This window comes from Ruditapes philippinarum, unplaced genomic scaffold, assembly GCF_026571515.1.
Source record: "Ruditapes philippinarum isolate M1 unplaced genomic scaffold, ASM2657151v2 ctg6046_1_1_1_1, whole genome shotgun sequence".
NCBI lineage: Eukaryota > Metazoa > Mollusca > Bivalvia > Venerida > Veneridae > Ruditapes > Ruditapes philippinarum.
In genome coordinates, this window is record NW_026854767.1 from 95,104 (window position 1) to 111,987 (window position 16,884).

The following is a 16,884-nucleotide window of genomic DNA, read 5'->3' on the forward strand; positions in this document are numbered from 1 at the left end:
GTCAACATCCGGATACTGGTACACTTTGTAAAAACAACCATTCTGTTCAACAGATAAACGTAATATGGATAAAATCAATAGGATAATCGTTTACAACAGTCCATTACCTATCCTAATACTCATTTGCAGGTGAACTTTCTTTTTGTAGGAAATTTTTTAAAATATATAAATGAATGAGCATCAATGTAGACCACAACGATTTTCGAAATTCGGGTTTTAGTATTGTCAATAAAACAAAGGGACAAGCTGTTAATCTGAGCCTGCAATTTCATGAAAATAATATCACAATGCACATGCTTTTATATAAAGTTATTAAATACAAATATAACAACATATTTGTTTACTTGATTTTTACGAATCAAAATAAAACTAATTAACACAACATGAAATTAACTGCTAATAATAACAGCTCCTTCCATAGGCAAAAATAAAAAGCATTCCATATAAGACGACGCCGCTCACCGGCGTCGCCAATAACATATAAAATGAGTCAAAATAACACAAAGACGGGAATCTTGACATAAATGTAACGTTTATATTACAATAATGATATATGTTTAATTACTGATTCGCATGGAAATAGGAAAACAACAAATATCATTGAACATTTCAGCCCATCTGCCCAAAAGGAGTTTTAGGAGCAGAATGAAAAAAGAAAACTCAAGGGAAATGAAAGGGAAACACCACAATGGTGATACGGCAAATTGTTTTATAAAAATAATAATACAAAATAATTTATACATTTTTTGTCCTCTTTTAAACCGAAATGTACTTTTGGAAGTAAGTCATTGACAGCTGACAACAGACGACATTCGAAGTAGGTCAACCTGTTCTATCAATAAGATCAATGATGTACTTATAAATATCGAATAATTAATGGCTTATTGAACTATAAGTACTATAACGTCGCTAAGATTAATTTGTTTAAGGTTTATGAATTTACAATGCGAAAAAACGGGTTGTTTTATTTTAGATTTATTATTTTTTAAGTTGCAAGTTTTTTTTACAGCTCAAGTTAGTCTAAAAATAGTGTCAACCCGACATTAATATCTCGAAACTCACCGTGGGTTTTATATTAGATCTATATAATGTACTTAAGTAAGATGAAAAATCGGGTAAAGTACGTGAAAATAGTGAAGGCCAACAATAAATAAAAGTGAACTATTGGTAGATCAATTATTTATGAAGTTTATTGGCTCCCGCAAAGGTCCTGTAAAAAAATGTAATTTATTTTTTCATTTATTTTTGGATTGGGACTATGGTCCGCATTCTTGAGATATTTTATAGCGGTTGCAAGCTGCACTTTTTCGAGAAGTCGAAAGGTACCATTACATGACTAAGTCCGGTAAGAGAAGATATTTATTAAGTGACACTTACTATCAGTGCGTGCTTTTTTTTTTAATTTTCAAAAAACAACCTGTTGCTTTTTAGAAAGGCGGTGGGGGGCATTTAGCACAATAAATCAGAAAAGAGGGGTAAACCAGAACTCATATTCTAACAACTGAGAATAAAATTCACCCACACATTTTTAATTTTTAATAAATCTTCTATTTCAATTCAATTTCACATGCATGGAAAATAGCAGAGGCTATCTATATGTAACTTTTTGTCTTTCAACTATTATATTTAGCACCAAGCTGATATAGGTCAGCTGCTGTTAAGTCATGGTTCTGGTGGGTATTCCTGGAGAAAATATGCCTGTTTTGGGCCAGGTGAATTAGCATCTTAATTTGGCTGTATGGGGGAGGGGGGGGGGGGGCACTGCCTTCTGTAACTGACCAACATAAATGCACTTTAGTTTATACCGCTTTAAACCACAAGCCCCAGTGGTTTATATCACTGATAAACAAGCAATATTTTCGACTGTAAATAAGTTTATACCTACAGATCAAAACGAAGTCCCAATTCGGGATAATTTTATTATTTACCGATGATATTCCGTATTAGGAATTTATTTTACGCCGACGATATTCCTTGACGGGATGGATGTTTAATTAATGATCGACGACCATATTTCTTTAACCGGATTACGTTTGATTTCTTCGATGGCTTATCTGTTTATTTCTGTAAGTTGGATAATCCTTATATTACAGACACTGTTATATATTTTGGCACAAATCTTCAAAGAAATCATGATTACTTTAAAGGCACATTATGCCTGCCTTAGAAATGAATACATTTGTTCTCCTTTAGAAAAAAATATCAAACATATTAAATAAGTAAAATGCTTATTACTTGAAGAAAGTAGTACTGGAAGTGACATTATTTTTAAATAATAGTCGCAAAATGTATAGAAAGAGATATTTTGAATTCTATGCAAATTACGAAATCGCTATATTTGTACTAAATGCCAGAAAACAACAGAAGCAAATGATGGCTCACGTAATTGGCCATGGGTATCTTATTATAAAATATTACACGACACCAAAAATAAAACGTTTATGCGAAAAAGGAAAAAGAAAAAAGAAAAAAAAAGTAAAAAACATTTTTGAGTATATTGTGCCTTTAATATATTAATTTAAACAAATCACAAAATTATGAAAAACCCCCAAAAAGGACTTTGTTCATGCTTTTATATTTGGGTATACATTTGCGTGCCGACATAAATAGTGTTTGGGACCACGTTTACACGGATTCAGTACTATACGGTTATATATATTATTTTTGTATTAAACTGTCCTTTGCCGTTTACATATGCCGAGAGGTAAACATAAAAGCAATGGATTGTGACCTTTGATTAAACATATGATTTATGCAGCATAAATAAATATTCCCAGTTTGATATATAGGCATGACGTCACTTTGACCGATATCCGAACTTTACCTTTTATAGAGTATAAAAATCGTTCATTCACAAATACAACAGCTATATTCTGTGTAGCATAACTAGGTATTTCTCGTATCAGTTGGATTTATAATAAAGTACTAGTATATATAAATCAATATATAGGATAAATCGTTGTGCAAATACAACAAGTTTTTTTTTAAATGACAGAATTTTATCTTAGATAATACATATCAAGATTGCACGATAATCAATATGCAGACAAAAGGTTTAAGAGCACTAATATCAAGCGAGTTCAGACGATTTTTGGCAGGGTTCAAGCGACAACAATTGTTTGGCTGTAGTTGATGCACTACGCACGATCTCCAAATTTTTGTTTTTTCAGAGACCGCGCATATATATAGTAAAATCGTGACGTCATTTAAGTATTAGCACTGTAAGTTTGCTCGTTGTTTAGTCGAACTACTGAGTCTATAGTGAGCGCCTGAAACCTGTCAAAAATCAACTTAAACCTTACAAGGGAAAATTTAAAAAATAGGGAGTTAGCTATTCAACGCACACGCCCTCGCATGCATTGTAGCTCACTTAAGGAACATCTTTACCCAAAAAACATTATATACTCAGCAGTGTGTGCTTGTGGCGGAGTTGAGGATACAGATCATTTTCTCTTACACTGTCCGATTTACACAAACCAAAGAGCGGATCTTCTCAGTAATATTTCACCAATCTACTCAGTTAATTTGGATATCTTTCTTTTTGGCAATGAATCCTTGGACAATGGCACCAACTCATTTATTTTGACACAGGAACAAAATTACATTTGTCACGCAGGTCGTTTCAAATGATACAAACCCCACTTAGGCATGGACTTGACCCTTGACCCTTTCATAAACTTTTCTTTATTCTTTCTTTCTTTCTTCCTTAATATTAATTTCTGAACTGTATACTCCCCTGACACTTTTACGTTTCAATTACACTCTACCAACTCACAATTCATTTTTTATTTATACATCTTTTTTCTCTGTAGTTTTCTCAAAAATATTATTTCATATTGATTATTACATCATTATGGCAGCTTAGCACGATAGTCAGAAGCGAGGCTTAGCATACGCTTTTAGCTTTCTCGTGCACTTAATAATTTCTGTATACATTTTAGTTTAGCCTTAATGTTAACTCGCTCTGTAATCATTCATGTGTACTTTGTATGATATATTATGTAAACAATTTATTGAAATTAAATATTGTTTTAACCAACCAAAATTAAAAATGAATCCTAGCAAGGGAGATCACTCTGTGACGCTAAAATTGAAATGAATGAGGGAGATCACTCAGCCGCACTAAATATTCAAATGAGACCTAGCAAGAATGTTTACTTAACACACTAGTAAAAAAGGAGACATTACGGTGGATATCACATTAGAGCGAAGAAATATTAACTAAATTCTCTACTAAAAAAAGATAAATAAATAAAGAATAAAAAATTTAGTTTTTTCTTTGTTATTGATCTAGATAAAAAACACTATTACGATGAATTTTGTAAGTTCAAAATACTCGTACTGAAGATTATTTGATATGTTGTCACAATTCATATCACTATCTATGTTTTTAAAGTACACGGAGATATTGTTGCATCTGTTAAGGTTTAAATTTAATGACATTGCAGTATCAATAACATGTTCCATGACCAGTACATGTTATATAAATGATTGAAACCTGAGAGTTAAAGGAACGGCTCGTTATCAATTTCTAAAGTGCAGCCGCCGACTTTGTATTTGAAGTGCGCATATCAATATTCTGTAATCATAATAAAAGCTGTTTTCAGTATGTACTTTTGATTTATACTCTTTTGTATAATTATCTAAAGTAATTCGTTCGAGCGGGAAGCGAGTTTTAGAACACGTTTAGATTTAATCGCTTGTAACATTTTTAAGTTTAATTGTGAAGGATACAATGATTTTTTAAAAAATATTTGATTGACTGTTCACCATTTTCTCTTTATTGATTAAATCATTTTTTGTTGTTGTTGATTTTCTGATACTTTTGGCGTACCCTCTCTGTAAATTATCCTTAAGGAAATGACATTCATGATCGTTTCAATCAAACAGACACGGAGGTTTACGCTCATACGATACGTTTCTAATTTCTCAGTTTAAGTTTTCAAAATTCGTCAATTATTGTACACCTTTCAAACCAGAGTGCATAATTATTTAGATATATTAAGACTACCGGTATAGGCCGGAATATCTAACTCGCAGGGTAACTATTCATGGTGGTAACGAAGCCCTGCTGTTTCCGCATAAACTGTTTCCTGTGAGCAAGAAATTCCCGTCTGTGACGACAACCGGTGTTTGATTCGTTTTCTTGCATATAAGATGTTATGTTTCGGAAAACTAATGTTTTCATGTCGCATTTTTTTCTTATAGTAGCGGAAGAATTTACAACTTCATTCATAACGGCAAAATGAATCCATTCATAAACAAATTACAGCAAAACGAAAGCAACCCGAAAACAACACAGGGCCTGTTATTATTTTTTATTGACTAAAGCGGCGTGAGGATAAAATCTGGACTTATGAAAAAAGGAATATTGGTTGCAATAGAAGTAACTTTTGAAAATTGCAGAAATTATGACATAGTGTAATATTTCGCATGCACCCTAGCATCAGCATAAGTTGACATTCAATTCGTGACTTTAATGTCATTTATGTTGCTAAATATACCAGTGCATTATTATGTAAAAGTACAAATGTACTAATTTATAACTAAACAGCATGTACTGTTACCTTTATTGCGCTTATGCAACAAAGTCACACAAAAGCACAAATGTACTTTCACTGGACTTATTAAGTATTTTATAAATGCACGGTAATTGTTGTTATGGTGTCCACAGGAATTTCATTCACATTGTCTAATAACCAAGCTGAACAACGAAAAACATATTCTCATATTTCACAGCAGTAGATATTCTGTGTGAATGGATGCGATAATGACGTCATTGATCCAAAGGCCAATAGGAACCGTTCTTGTTCGAGAGAACTATTATAAATGGCGAGCGACTTATTGATAGAACTATTATTTCCACAGAGACCTACGACAGACTGTCGTGAGTGAAGCCAGAAAGTTGTATATTGGTAAATATACGGGCATACCGCTTACTGTCAATCCTTAATAATCGTCATTTAATTTCAGTCTAGAGAAAGACGCTTATTCAGAAGCCATGGCTTTCAATTTGGAAATTAATCCGTTTCTTGTACTTGCGTTCCTCGGGATGTGCCTTGTATTTTTATACAGGTATGTATTTCAAATTATTTGGTTTAAATAAAAAAAATATATTAGTTTGTCGTAAACACGAGCAGCATCTTTGATTTGTCAACAAAATAATAGCAAAAGTATTATTTATATTAGTTATATTTTAATTTTCGTTTTTTAGGGGTTTAACTTATGATTTTTTAAAAAAAATTTATGCGGAAAAATTGTTGTTTCCGTAAATCTTTTTTGAAGCTTCTCGAAAGAGTTGTACCAATGAAAGTTTTTTATAATAAACATACATGAAAATTGCAATCAACATTATAAAATGTTCCTAACAAAGGCAATGATTTGACTGTTTAGCATTGAATTCGTACATGGGAAAATTCTAACTTATTTTCTTCATTCAGGTCTTGTGGAATTTTTTTTTTGCAAAAAAATAATACAAATTTTTTAAACTGCAGAAAGTAGATATAAAGCTTGTTACCTTAAACAATGATATTTAAATATTTCACTAAAAAGCGAAAAAGCTATGCTGTGTCTTAGTTAAATACATGAATTTTAAGTTTAAATTGTGTTTAAGATAGACATAACAAAAGTTTAGTATTTTGCGACCCTTATATTTCGAATAATGACAACACTTTTTTAAACTGTTTTGTCTGTTTTTGACTTTGTGATCAGCAGCAGATAATAAAAAGTTTTTCTCTATTTTTTTTTTCAAAAATACATGAATGTAATTTTTGCAAATTCTTGATATACCAATACCAAAATATGTAATATAAAAAAAACTAGATTTTTGACAAAATTAATGTATTAATGTAAAGGATACTATTTGAAAGGCTTTGCTTTATTGATATATTTTGTTACTAGTCCCCCCCCCCCCCTAAAAAAATAAAATAAAATAAAATAAATAAATAAAAAATGTATGTATAATTCGTGGGTTGAAATAGCTTTCATTGGCGTTCTTTTTCCGATATATGAGTAGAAAATTGTACTTGAAAAGTGAAGAATTGAAAATTCAATACTCCTTATTTAAGTGCAAGTGAATTTTGTACTTATTTCTTGCACAGTTAATATCCCCAATGGATCTTATTCATTCCACAACTTTACACTTTAAGCGGCGTTGGTCATTCCTCTTTGAACTTTTTTTATTATTATCTATGCTAGGTGCGGGGTAAAGTAATTCATCGAAATGCAAGCTGCATGTTGGGATATCTTTATTTAACAATAAGATGAACCAAATAGTTATGTTTTTTTCTATTTTTCGATTAATAAACTTAATGGTATAGGGAAATAATTAATATGTGCGCAATTATAAATAAACAGAGTAGGAATGCATGTTGTTTTTTTTCTTTATCATTCAACGTAAAGCATTATCTATAGTTATTATAAAATGTGTTATTTTTTTCTTCAAAAATCTTTGTTTTTAATAATTGAATATCTTCGATTGTATATGACCTATTTCAAACAGCAACAACATATTTTTAAATGTCCTAAAAAAAAAAAAAAAAAAAAAAACGAAAAAAAAAAACAAAAACAAAAAAAAAACTACAAATTAAATAAAAAAATTAATAAAACAAACAATAAAGAAAACCGCATATTTACAAGCTTAGAGAATTTACAATATAAAAACGCATATTTACAGGCTGTGACAGAATTTAAACAAAACCGCTTATTATCAAGCTATAGTATAATAATATAGGTAAAACCCCATATTTACAAGCTATAAGAAAATATTTATGAAAAATGAAACTGCGTATATTAAAGCTATATATATAAGAGAATTCACAAAATAAAACCGCAAGCTAAAAGAGAATTTGCACATAGACACAAACTTTCTTTTTAGACGAAAAAAAAGTTATTGTGATTAAATGTAATTTCGTTTTGAGTTCTTGAGAACAAAACATATTTCTATCTATTTAAATGGACCGTTTTTTTATCAGATATATGAAAGAGTTATATTCGACATTGGAGAAACTTGGCGTGCCAGGTCCGAAACCGGTGTGGGTGTTTGGCAACGTGTTGGAGTTTAAAGGAAAGGTAAGTTGGTTAACTCTGCCTTTCCCTGGTTTCACATATATAACTTACGAATGATGTTTTAAAAAAATTCTGAACAGTAAAGACAATACTTTGATCCCTAAAAAGAACTCTTTGAATTTGCCTTTTTTATGAGTGCTGATTAAAATGTAATATCATTTATACAAGGCGGCCCTTAAATTTTCACAGAAATCTCGAAAGCTATTCAAATTTTTCACAGAAATTATGAAACTTGTTATTAAGTTGTTTTCATTTTTTTCACATGAAAAAATGATATCTACAAACTTTTCACAGAAATTATGAAACTTGTTATTAAGTTGTTTTCATTTTTTTCACATGAAAAAATGATATCTGTAAAAAATATTACAATATTTACATCACTTTTGAACCTGAAATACGTCATTATTACGACGAAGCGTCATAAGACGCTGACAAATTAAACATGTATGACAATGGACTTATGTTCACATCATGAATGTCGCTGAACCCAGCCCAAATAAAAGACTTACTTTGATGTCTTTGAAATAATTTCAGAACGTATTAGATGTATTTGACGACTGGAAAAAGAAGTTTGGAAACGTCTACGGGTAAGCAATAAAGCGCTTTCACAAGTTATCGTCAGATCTTTCTACAGCTCTATTCACTTGTTTCGACGGTTAAAATGTCATATTAATATGTCAAAAAGAAAGGTGACATTGACGTTTGGTCGCGCACTTTTGTAAACTTAATACAATTTTCAACATCACACATTCAGACATATGTAATTCATTTCAAACGTGGTTTCATTACATTTTTTTTTGAAAAGTACTTCATCTATTTATGACTCGGATCTTTCCGCATATTATTATAATAATGATATTATTATTTACAATTCCATGACTTTGTCTGTCTGTCTGTCCTGAGTTGTTTTTTTCAAAAGATTTTTTTTAACTCAGATACAAACAAATGTTTACATTTTTTCCTATATATCATCAACATCTTTTCACAGGTTTTACGAAGGCTTCCGACCAGGAATAGTTCTGAACGATGCCGACTTTGCAAGAGATATCCTTAGTAGACATTTTGAAAAATTTCATATCCGCACTGTAAGTTTACGGGAAATATTTCATGAATTATTCTTTTCATATTAAAATTTATTACTAAGATGAATTAGTAACAACGTATACAAATGTGTCAATTATATAATTTCTATAAGCACACGCAATTGTAATTCTAATTCGTAAGCTTTCATGAATGCTGTATCGTCGTTGTCGAGTAGAAACTTTCGTTTAGACCATTCATTATTTAAACATTTTAAAAGTTATAAATATGAAACTTTTTTGCTAACAGTTGTAAGACAAATAGACATATTTCTGGAAGCCATATTATTGGAGTAATGTCCCTTTTTAAGTTAAAACTTGTGTCAAAATTACTGTTATTATTGACGAGCGTTATCAGCGCATACGGTGCTCTTGTTATTGATGTTTTTTAATATAACAGTTGTCTTTTTTTACTTTACTGAGAAATGATTTATTAAATTTTCTGCAACATGTCTTAATGTCATTTTAATAGATAGTTTTACAATTTTCAGAGTTATCGCCCATTCATATATTACCCTGACAACCTACGACTTATTGAAATCGAAGGCGAGCACTGGAAAAACCAACGAGCAATTCTAAACAAAATGCTGAACTCTAAGGGTACCTTAAAACGAGTAAGTATAAAACGATGAAAACAAAAGAAAGATAAGAGAACTTGCTGAAGATTTAATATATCTTAGACATATATCTTAGACCGGTGCGTGGTAGCCTCTCGCCATCGTTCATAAATCATTCAATTTGAGTTTGCTATTTGCACCTGATAACCTTTGTTTTCTCGCACCTGTGAACTTTTGATGATAAAACTGTCGCGGAATCTTACCTTAAAATCAAACTATTGCATATATCGACCTGTTTTTGATAATTCTATTTTGACTCCAATTCTTATCATTTGCTCATTGACATGCAATTTTTCGTGTATGCGTGTTAAACTTTAATGAGAATTTGAAACAGCTTGTTATAAAAATACACATTGATAGATTCTCGCCTCTGGAATTTTAAATGAGCATTCCATTGTCTCTTCAGGTTGCTGAAAAGATGCAAACAAGATCAGACAAGATGCTTCAAACGGTCGCCGAGGAAATGAAAGAGCCAACTGAAGGAGTGGACATTTCCAGGTATATTATGTTAATTACTAGAAGAAAAACATTCGACTTATTCAACAACAACTCAACAGTTGAAAATTGATTATTTGGGATAGTCAACGAATATAGAAGAAGGGCGGACGTGTCGAACGACTCTCATTTATTAATAGTTAATTATTGCAAATACCATTATACTGGTTATAATAATAATTCATGTTATCAGTGAAAGCATACTTTTAATCACGGATTTATATTACTGTAATATAAATCCGTGTTTTAATGTGGCATTGTATAGGCACTCTCCCTGATATCAATTTCTTTTTTATCTTACTTGTGTAATATTTATACTTTTTTAAATAGTTTTTACATGGCTCTTTTATAAATAAATATTCGTACTGTGCATCTTGAATAAATAATTGTGATGATTAATGAATTATAGTAATATTAATATTTTTATTAATCAATTTATTTATTCATTTATTTATTTTATTTATTTATTTATCTATTCAATGATTTATTATTTATTTATTTATTTATTTATTTATTTATTTATTTACTTCAGATTAGTAAACAACTATGTTTGTGAAGGCGTGATCCGAATTCTGTTAGATATGGACGACGATCAAATGACCAAACACAAAGAAGCTATTCATAACTATGAAGTCTGCAGTAATTGGTCGGCATCAGCAGAAAACGAAGCTGGAGGGCTAGCTAGTACGTTTTCTCAATAAATATAATAGGAACGCACGATAAATTAAAATATAATAAATTCGAATGAAAAAAAAACTGTAACATTTCCCAAAATTGCGTCACTAAGACCTTTTTGAATAATGCTAAAAATACGAATTTGGAAAATTATGATCAGTTTAAAGGACAAGCAATGGTTTCTTTAAAATTTGTTTTGTCATTAATGTAAATTTGCCGTTTATGTAACTTAATGTCCTTTCTCGATATTCCATCTTACTTTCAGAAATGTACGTTATTATAGTCCAAAATGTTGCTCTAAAACTCTACTCTTAGCGTACTATAACTTTACTTTATCATGGTAAAATTATTTTCAGGGTTATTTCCATCTCTTACTCCACTTCTACAACTGACAGATACAGCACATAAAGTATCCCATGAAAAAGTCGTAGATATTCTTAGAGAATACTTAACAAGTACAGTTGACGGTCAGGTAAGCACTTTTTAAAAGGAACGTTCATGGTGTTCATAAAAACGTAGTTTACCATATTTAACATATGTGAATAAAACAAAGATTTAAGAAACGTATTAATGAGTTTTTTTCTTTGAACTTAAATGATAGGAACCTTTCTTTCCATTACTAAAAAAAACGATAATAATCTTATCTGAAAGTTCATCTTATCTACAATTTTCATCAGACTTGAAAAAATGTAATTGGATACAAGTATCAAAAGTTCGTTGGATTCGTCGAATTCCGTGACACATTTAAAGTACATGTATAAACAACCTTCAACGTGACTGGTATCAACACATCATCATGTCAATTAAACGCTCTTTGAGTCTATATGGAAATCCTCGAAAACTGATACGAGGAGTTCATAGACGGAAATCCTAAAAAAAGTATACACAAAGAAAATTGATACATCTACAAAATATTAAATATTTAACTCTTTATTTTCAGAACAACAATAAATTAAATGACGATGACCACGAAAGTTTGCTATCATATCTCCTTTCCTCCAAAGTCCTATCTCGGGATATTGACGGAAGCCTCGGCCGCCGGGGCTTGACAACCGACGAGACAATTGCTCATATATTGTCACTATTGAGCGAGATTTACTCCACGACGACGGCGATTATACAGTTTATTCTGTACGAACTTGCCTGCAATCAGGATTGCCAAGAAAAACTTTACGACGAAATCTGCAGCTTTTGCGGAAAGGTAAGATTTTTCAATTCTTACAATATGTAAATCAAAAAAATTACTTTTCATGAAGATAGTCTAAAAAGTATTAAAGTTTTAATTTGTTACAAGTGTTAACACCAAGATGTAGATTTGATAATGCATATTTAATGAAGGTGAGTTCTTAATACATTGTTTGTAATTCAGAAAAAAAAACATTTTATCTTATATACCATTAATGAGCGAAAATATTATATATTATGTTTATAATTACAATGTTATATATGTTAATATAGGATGGAAATATCCCACTGACATCATTTCAAGACATGGAATACTTTGACATGTTCTTCAACGAGACATACCGACATCATCCCATTGCCCCAGGGTAAGATATGAAATGTTTTCAAATTTATTTACCATTTACATCTACAACATGGCCGAGTGGTTAATGCGTCGAAATTGACATCAATAAGGATCGCTAGCCGCGTGGGTTCAAACCCCGTGAGGGTCAAACTGTTGATTCCTTGAGCAAAAAGCTTTGCATTCATTGCTCAGTACTGGTTGGTTCCAGGAACGGATTCGAAATGTGGCTTACAGCTTTCTATACAATTTAACTAACAAAGCTTATACAAACTTTTTAGCATTAAAATATATACAAACAAAATCTTTTAAAACAAGTAGCTTCGTGTATTTTCAATGTCTTAGTTATTCTTACGATATATAAATGTCAGCTCGAGAAATGATGTATACCTTACAAACACATTATTCAACGTAAATGATTCTTCTGTTTTTCAGGATTTCCCGTGTCTGTACTGAGAGTTGTAAAATTCGGGGCGTGACATTCAAAGAGGGCATGGTAGTCCGAGTGATGACGTCTCCAATGTACATGGATGAGAACTTATTTGAACATCCTGATAAATTCATTCCGGAAAGGTATATATTTTAATCACGGCGTCATTTCCAATAGTTAATCAAAAATGCAATATGTGAAGTATATACATTATAAGGTATTCTCAATTTTTGTTATATCGATTTTCAAGTAGGTGTGGTAAATGCCAGAAGTATTCCAAACACAGATATGATATCTTATAATAGCTTATAAAGCAGCATGCTCTCCTAAGCAAACAAAGAGGGTGCTTTTATTTTGAAAATACATCGGCAATGGCTAAAAGAAAATCTATCCATTTGAATTTAATTGTCAAGTACCAATGATCTTACGGTTATAAATGAATAAATGTCTACGTTTAATTAAGACAAACATTTTTTACAAACATCATATTTATTTCATTCAAAACTTATTTCAGATTCTCAAAGGAAAACCGACTCGACAGTCATCAATACAGCTTTCTTCCTTTTGGTCAGGGTCCAAGAATGTGCCCGGGTCAACATTTAGCCAAGATACAAGTCAAAACAGCAATAATCAACATTTTGAGAAAGTACACACTATCGCCATGCAAAAATACAGAGGTACAACATAGTCTGTTAAACGAAATCTACAGTAAAATCCCAATTTAGCATACGCATATAAAACCCACTGTTTATTACTACATGTAATTGTCGTGAAGAAAAAAAAAGGTAAAAATAGAAGCCTTAAAGAATAGTCAATACAACTTCCTTGTCAACTCAAGTCACTTTTCACTCATCGGTTTCGTAAATATCGATTGGTTGGTCACACGACATTGATATTATCAATAAAACCGAAGCTAATGAAAGATAAAAGTTAAAAAGTTGATAAAAAAATAAAAAAATATTAAGCATTGTTGAATTAACACGATGTGTGGCGATTTGATATGAGGTCAATAATGCATTTAGCGTTACGTCAACTTGTCCAATACAACGCTTAAAAGCAACATCACATATTTTATATTAAAAACTTAATTAGAACACGGGTCTGTCAGGACAAAAATGGCAATAAAGTCCTATCATATGATAATTTTTTATCTTTTAATCCGCTATGCAAATGTAAATGTTTATCTTGTTTGTTTCAGATTCCAATAAAGGAAGCTTTGAGGCCATCACTTACCCCTGCCAATGCAGTATGGCTTCAAATGACGGAAAGATTATAAAGGTCTTTTACAGCGACATTTGGAGGGTAAGCGGAAATGCCCATGATTTTTTTTGCTGAAAATCTTCTTCAAGTATTGTATTAGATATACAGAAAAGTGTTATGTTTTCGACGCAACGAACTTTTGACGTGACGTCATTGCATGTGACGTTAAAATAAGACTAGTGAGTAGTAACGGATACCACTTTTGGTTGAATTTGGCGTTTGATTCGTACATTGTATTATGTTTTTATTAAAAGATATAAACACTTGTTTGTCTAAACTGTTACATGTATAAAACTGTGATATTTAAATAAGTTATTTATTCCTGATATTGTTTTTATCAAATGGCAAATATATATGTATAATTAAATGTGATTATCGTTGTATTCTAGATTCAAAATAAAATCTAAAGATAAGATAGTATGTAAGTCATTTGTAGCTGTTCCTTTATACCCTATAAAACAGTGAATTTGGAATTCAAACCCAACAATTTTACAATTATCAATGATGCCTCATAAAACATGCATATATAATTAAATATTCACGTTCCAGGAGTGCCATTAATCCATTTAATAATCAAAGTGCTGAAGGCACTGGATGCGACGCACGAAGGGCAAAAAAACCCAACAAAAAAACAAAACAACAACAACAAAAAAAAACAACAAAAACAAAACAAAACAAAAAAAAAAACAACAGCGATAAAACCGGTCAAAAACTACGTCAAAGGTTTTTAAGTCGATTTTCTTTTTAAAAGCATGTAAGAATGGAAAAGGATTTTTTTCCCATTATATCATAATCATGCACGATTATTTTAATTGCTTTTGAAAATTAATCACTCAGGCCTGTCAGCCTTCGTGCTTATATCCCAGCGCATGTAATATCGATTTGTGCATTATTCAACAACAATGCACTCAAAATTAATATCTATTTCTGAAATTAGAAATTCTAGAAAAAATGGTAACATGTATGAAGAAGATTTTTTTCACATGAAACGAACTATTTGTTTAAATTCTATTACAACATCTGCGTAAATTTTAAAATAAAAGATGTCACAATTAATTAGTTAATCTGCAGGAACTTAAAGCCTTCAGCCATTTCCACCAGCATAGAATTAAGCCAGCCTGTATTTCTATGCAGCTTACCACACGCACTTACTGTTGGAAGCTGTTTTTTGTATTTGACCAACGAATTCCCTTAAAAATGCAAATGGAATGTTCCAAATTAAAAGCAAGGCAAACCCATTGCGCAAATTCAGCCGGTTAAGGGTTAATATTATTAAATTGATTTTCTTTCATGATGATACTACCTGGGAATAAATCAACTTGTTTTGTGTTTGCGTGACTTTCCTATTTCGATTATTTCTCACCATTTTACAAATATCGCCTTTGATTTTAAAAGTAAAAGAACTTATATTTGTGTAGTTAATTTTCTTTCTCTGGGGAAATGGAAATAATAGTCTTAAGATATGTTTTTTTTCATGAAATTCGTCTTTGAAAATGTTCAGATTTATTTGGAAAAAAAGATATGCTCGCTTTGCAGTACGAGTCAAATATCATACGTATTGTTCTCAACAATAAATAATACTCTTTTTATCACATATTTTTGACACTTTGGCAGACTTTGTTACAAAATGTACAATTAGATTTGAAATAATGTTTTTAAAAAAATGAAAATGAAGTATTATAGATATTTTGAACCTTAAAAATGGAAACAAGGCTATATTGGGTACGATATACAATTGATGTAGATATTTTGGACTTTGTAAATGAAAACGAGGTTTGATATGCATTTGATATCGATTTTTAAAATTTGGTAAAAGAAACAAGGCTTTTAAAATGACATGTCTGGAACCGATAATGATGTTTATTGAAATATCGAAGTTCATTGGTTAAATTTTATAAGGAGTGAAATAGAATATCCTTATCGATACATTGCGGATAACACAAACATGCTGGAGTAAGCTAGTCTGCATAGCTCAATAGGTAAGAGCGCGAGACTTGTAGTCTTGACGACATATGACATCAGGTTCTTTCAAAGACCCTGATGACATGTATTATTACATTTAACCTTTGACATAAAGTCCCTGTTATATCACGCCTTTTTTCTTCTAACTAACGGAAATTTGAGTTGTCATATTTTTATTTTATTACTTTAACGCGTAAATGATAGGTCATGAATCAAAGGCGTCAGTTTTGTCATGAGCAAAATTACAGGATGAGCTGGAGGATACTTGCAGTTTTTGTTTCATATTTCGATTACGTGAGATTTTTATCCTTATTTAGAAGCAACTACAACTGCTGGACATTATACAAAAATAATAATTGCAAACTAAATGGATAAAATATCAAAAAGAACTAAATTGATAACTCCTAACAAGATTTTACTTTTTCATACGACAAATGATGGAAATATTTATTAGTTTAAGCATGTTTTATTGCATCAAGTACATACTTACAAACATATTATACAAATGATGAGAATATATAAAAAAGAAAATGGGTCGGGCAACAAGTTCTTACAACATTAGTAAATGTTTATTTTTGACCTTTTACTTCATATAGACGTGTTTTGAAGGCTTTTCGCCCCCCCCCCCCTTGAGGCCTCAAACAGTGCAGAAAAATGCCCTATTTAGGCCACAAACACTGTTTTTCGTTTGAGAAATGTTGTTAAAAAGTGATCACTTTTTGGCGCCGACCCTCATCAAAAGGATTCATCTAGGGTTTCCAGAAGGGGTTCGGT

The 16,884-nt window shown here is 31.0% G+C and overlaps 1 protein-coding gene across 2 annotated transcripts; it reads left to right on the plus strand.

Annotated features, from left to right (window-relative positions):
• Positions 1–1,875: 1,875 nt before the first annotated feature.
• On the plus strand, positions 1,876–14,545 carry LOC132740995 (cytochrome P450 3A4-like). 2 transcript variants are annotated; one of them, XM_060729068.1, is made up of 14 exons: positions 1,876–2,066; positions 5,209–6,075; positions 7,974–8,070; positions 8,602–8,654; positions 9,056–9,152; positions 9,638–9,760; positions 10,170–10,261; positions 10,791–10,942; positions 11,290–11,405; positions 11,874–12,134; positions 12,392–12,483; positions 12,894–13,031; positions 13,403–13,565; positions 14,087–14,545. In XM_060729068.1, the coding sequence occupies exons 2-14, from the start codon at positions 6,002–6,004 to the stop codon at positions 14,162–14,164; spliced, it is 1,536 nt and encodes a 511-aa protein (XP_060585051.1). In that variant the 5' UTR covers positions 1,876–2,066; positions 5,209–6,001; the 3' UTR covers positions 14,165–14,545. The 2 variants fall into 2 exon arrangements, with proteins under 2 accessions (XP_060585051.1, XP_060585050.1); XM_060729067.1 differs by having other exon boundaries at positions 5,974–6,075.
• Positions 14,546–16,884: the final 2,339 nt, after the last annotated feature.

Excerpts from the sequence above, each read along its gene's own strand:
- LOC132740995 (XM_060729068.1), top strand. The coding sequence starts at position 6,002 with ATGGCTTTCAATTTGGAAATTAATCCGTTTCTTGTACTTGCGTTCCTC. Across the intron at positions 11,406-11,873 it reads CAAGTACAGTTGACGGTCAG|AACAACAATAAATTAAATGA; the intron begins GTAAGCACTTTT and ends CTTTATTTTCAG. Across the intron at positions 13,032-13,402 it reads GATAAATTCATTCCGGAAAG|ATTCTCAAAGGAAAACCGAC; the intron begins GTATATATTTTA and ends AACTTATTTCAG.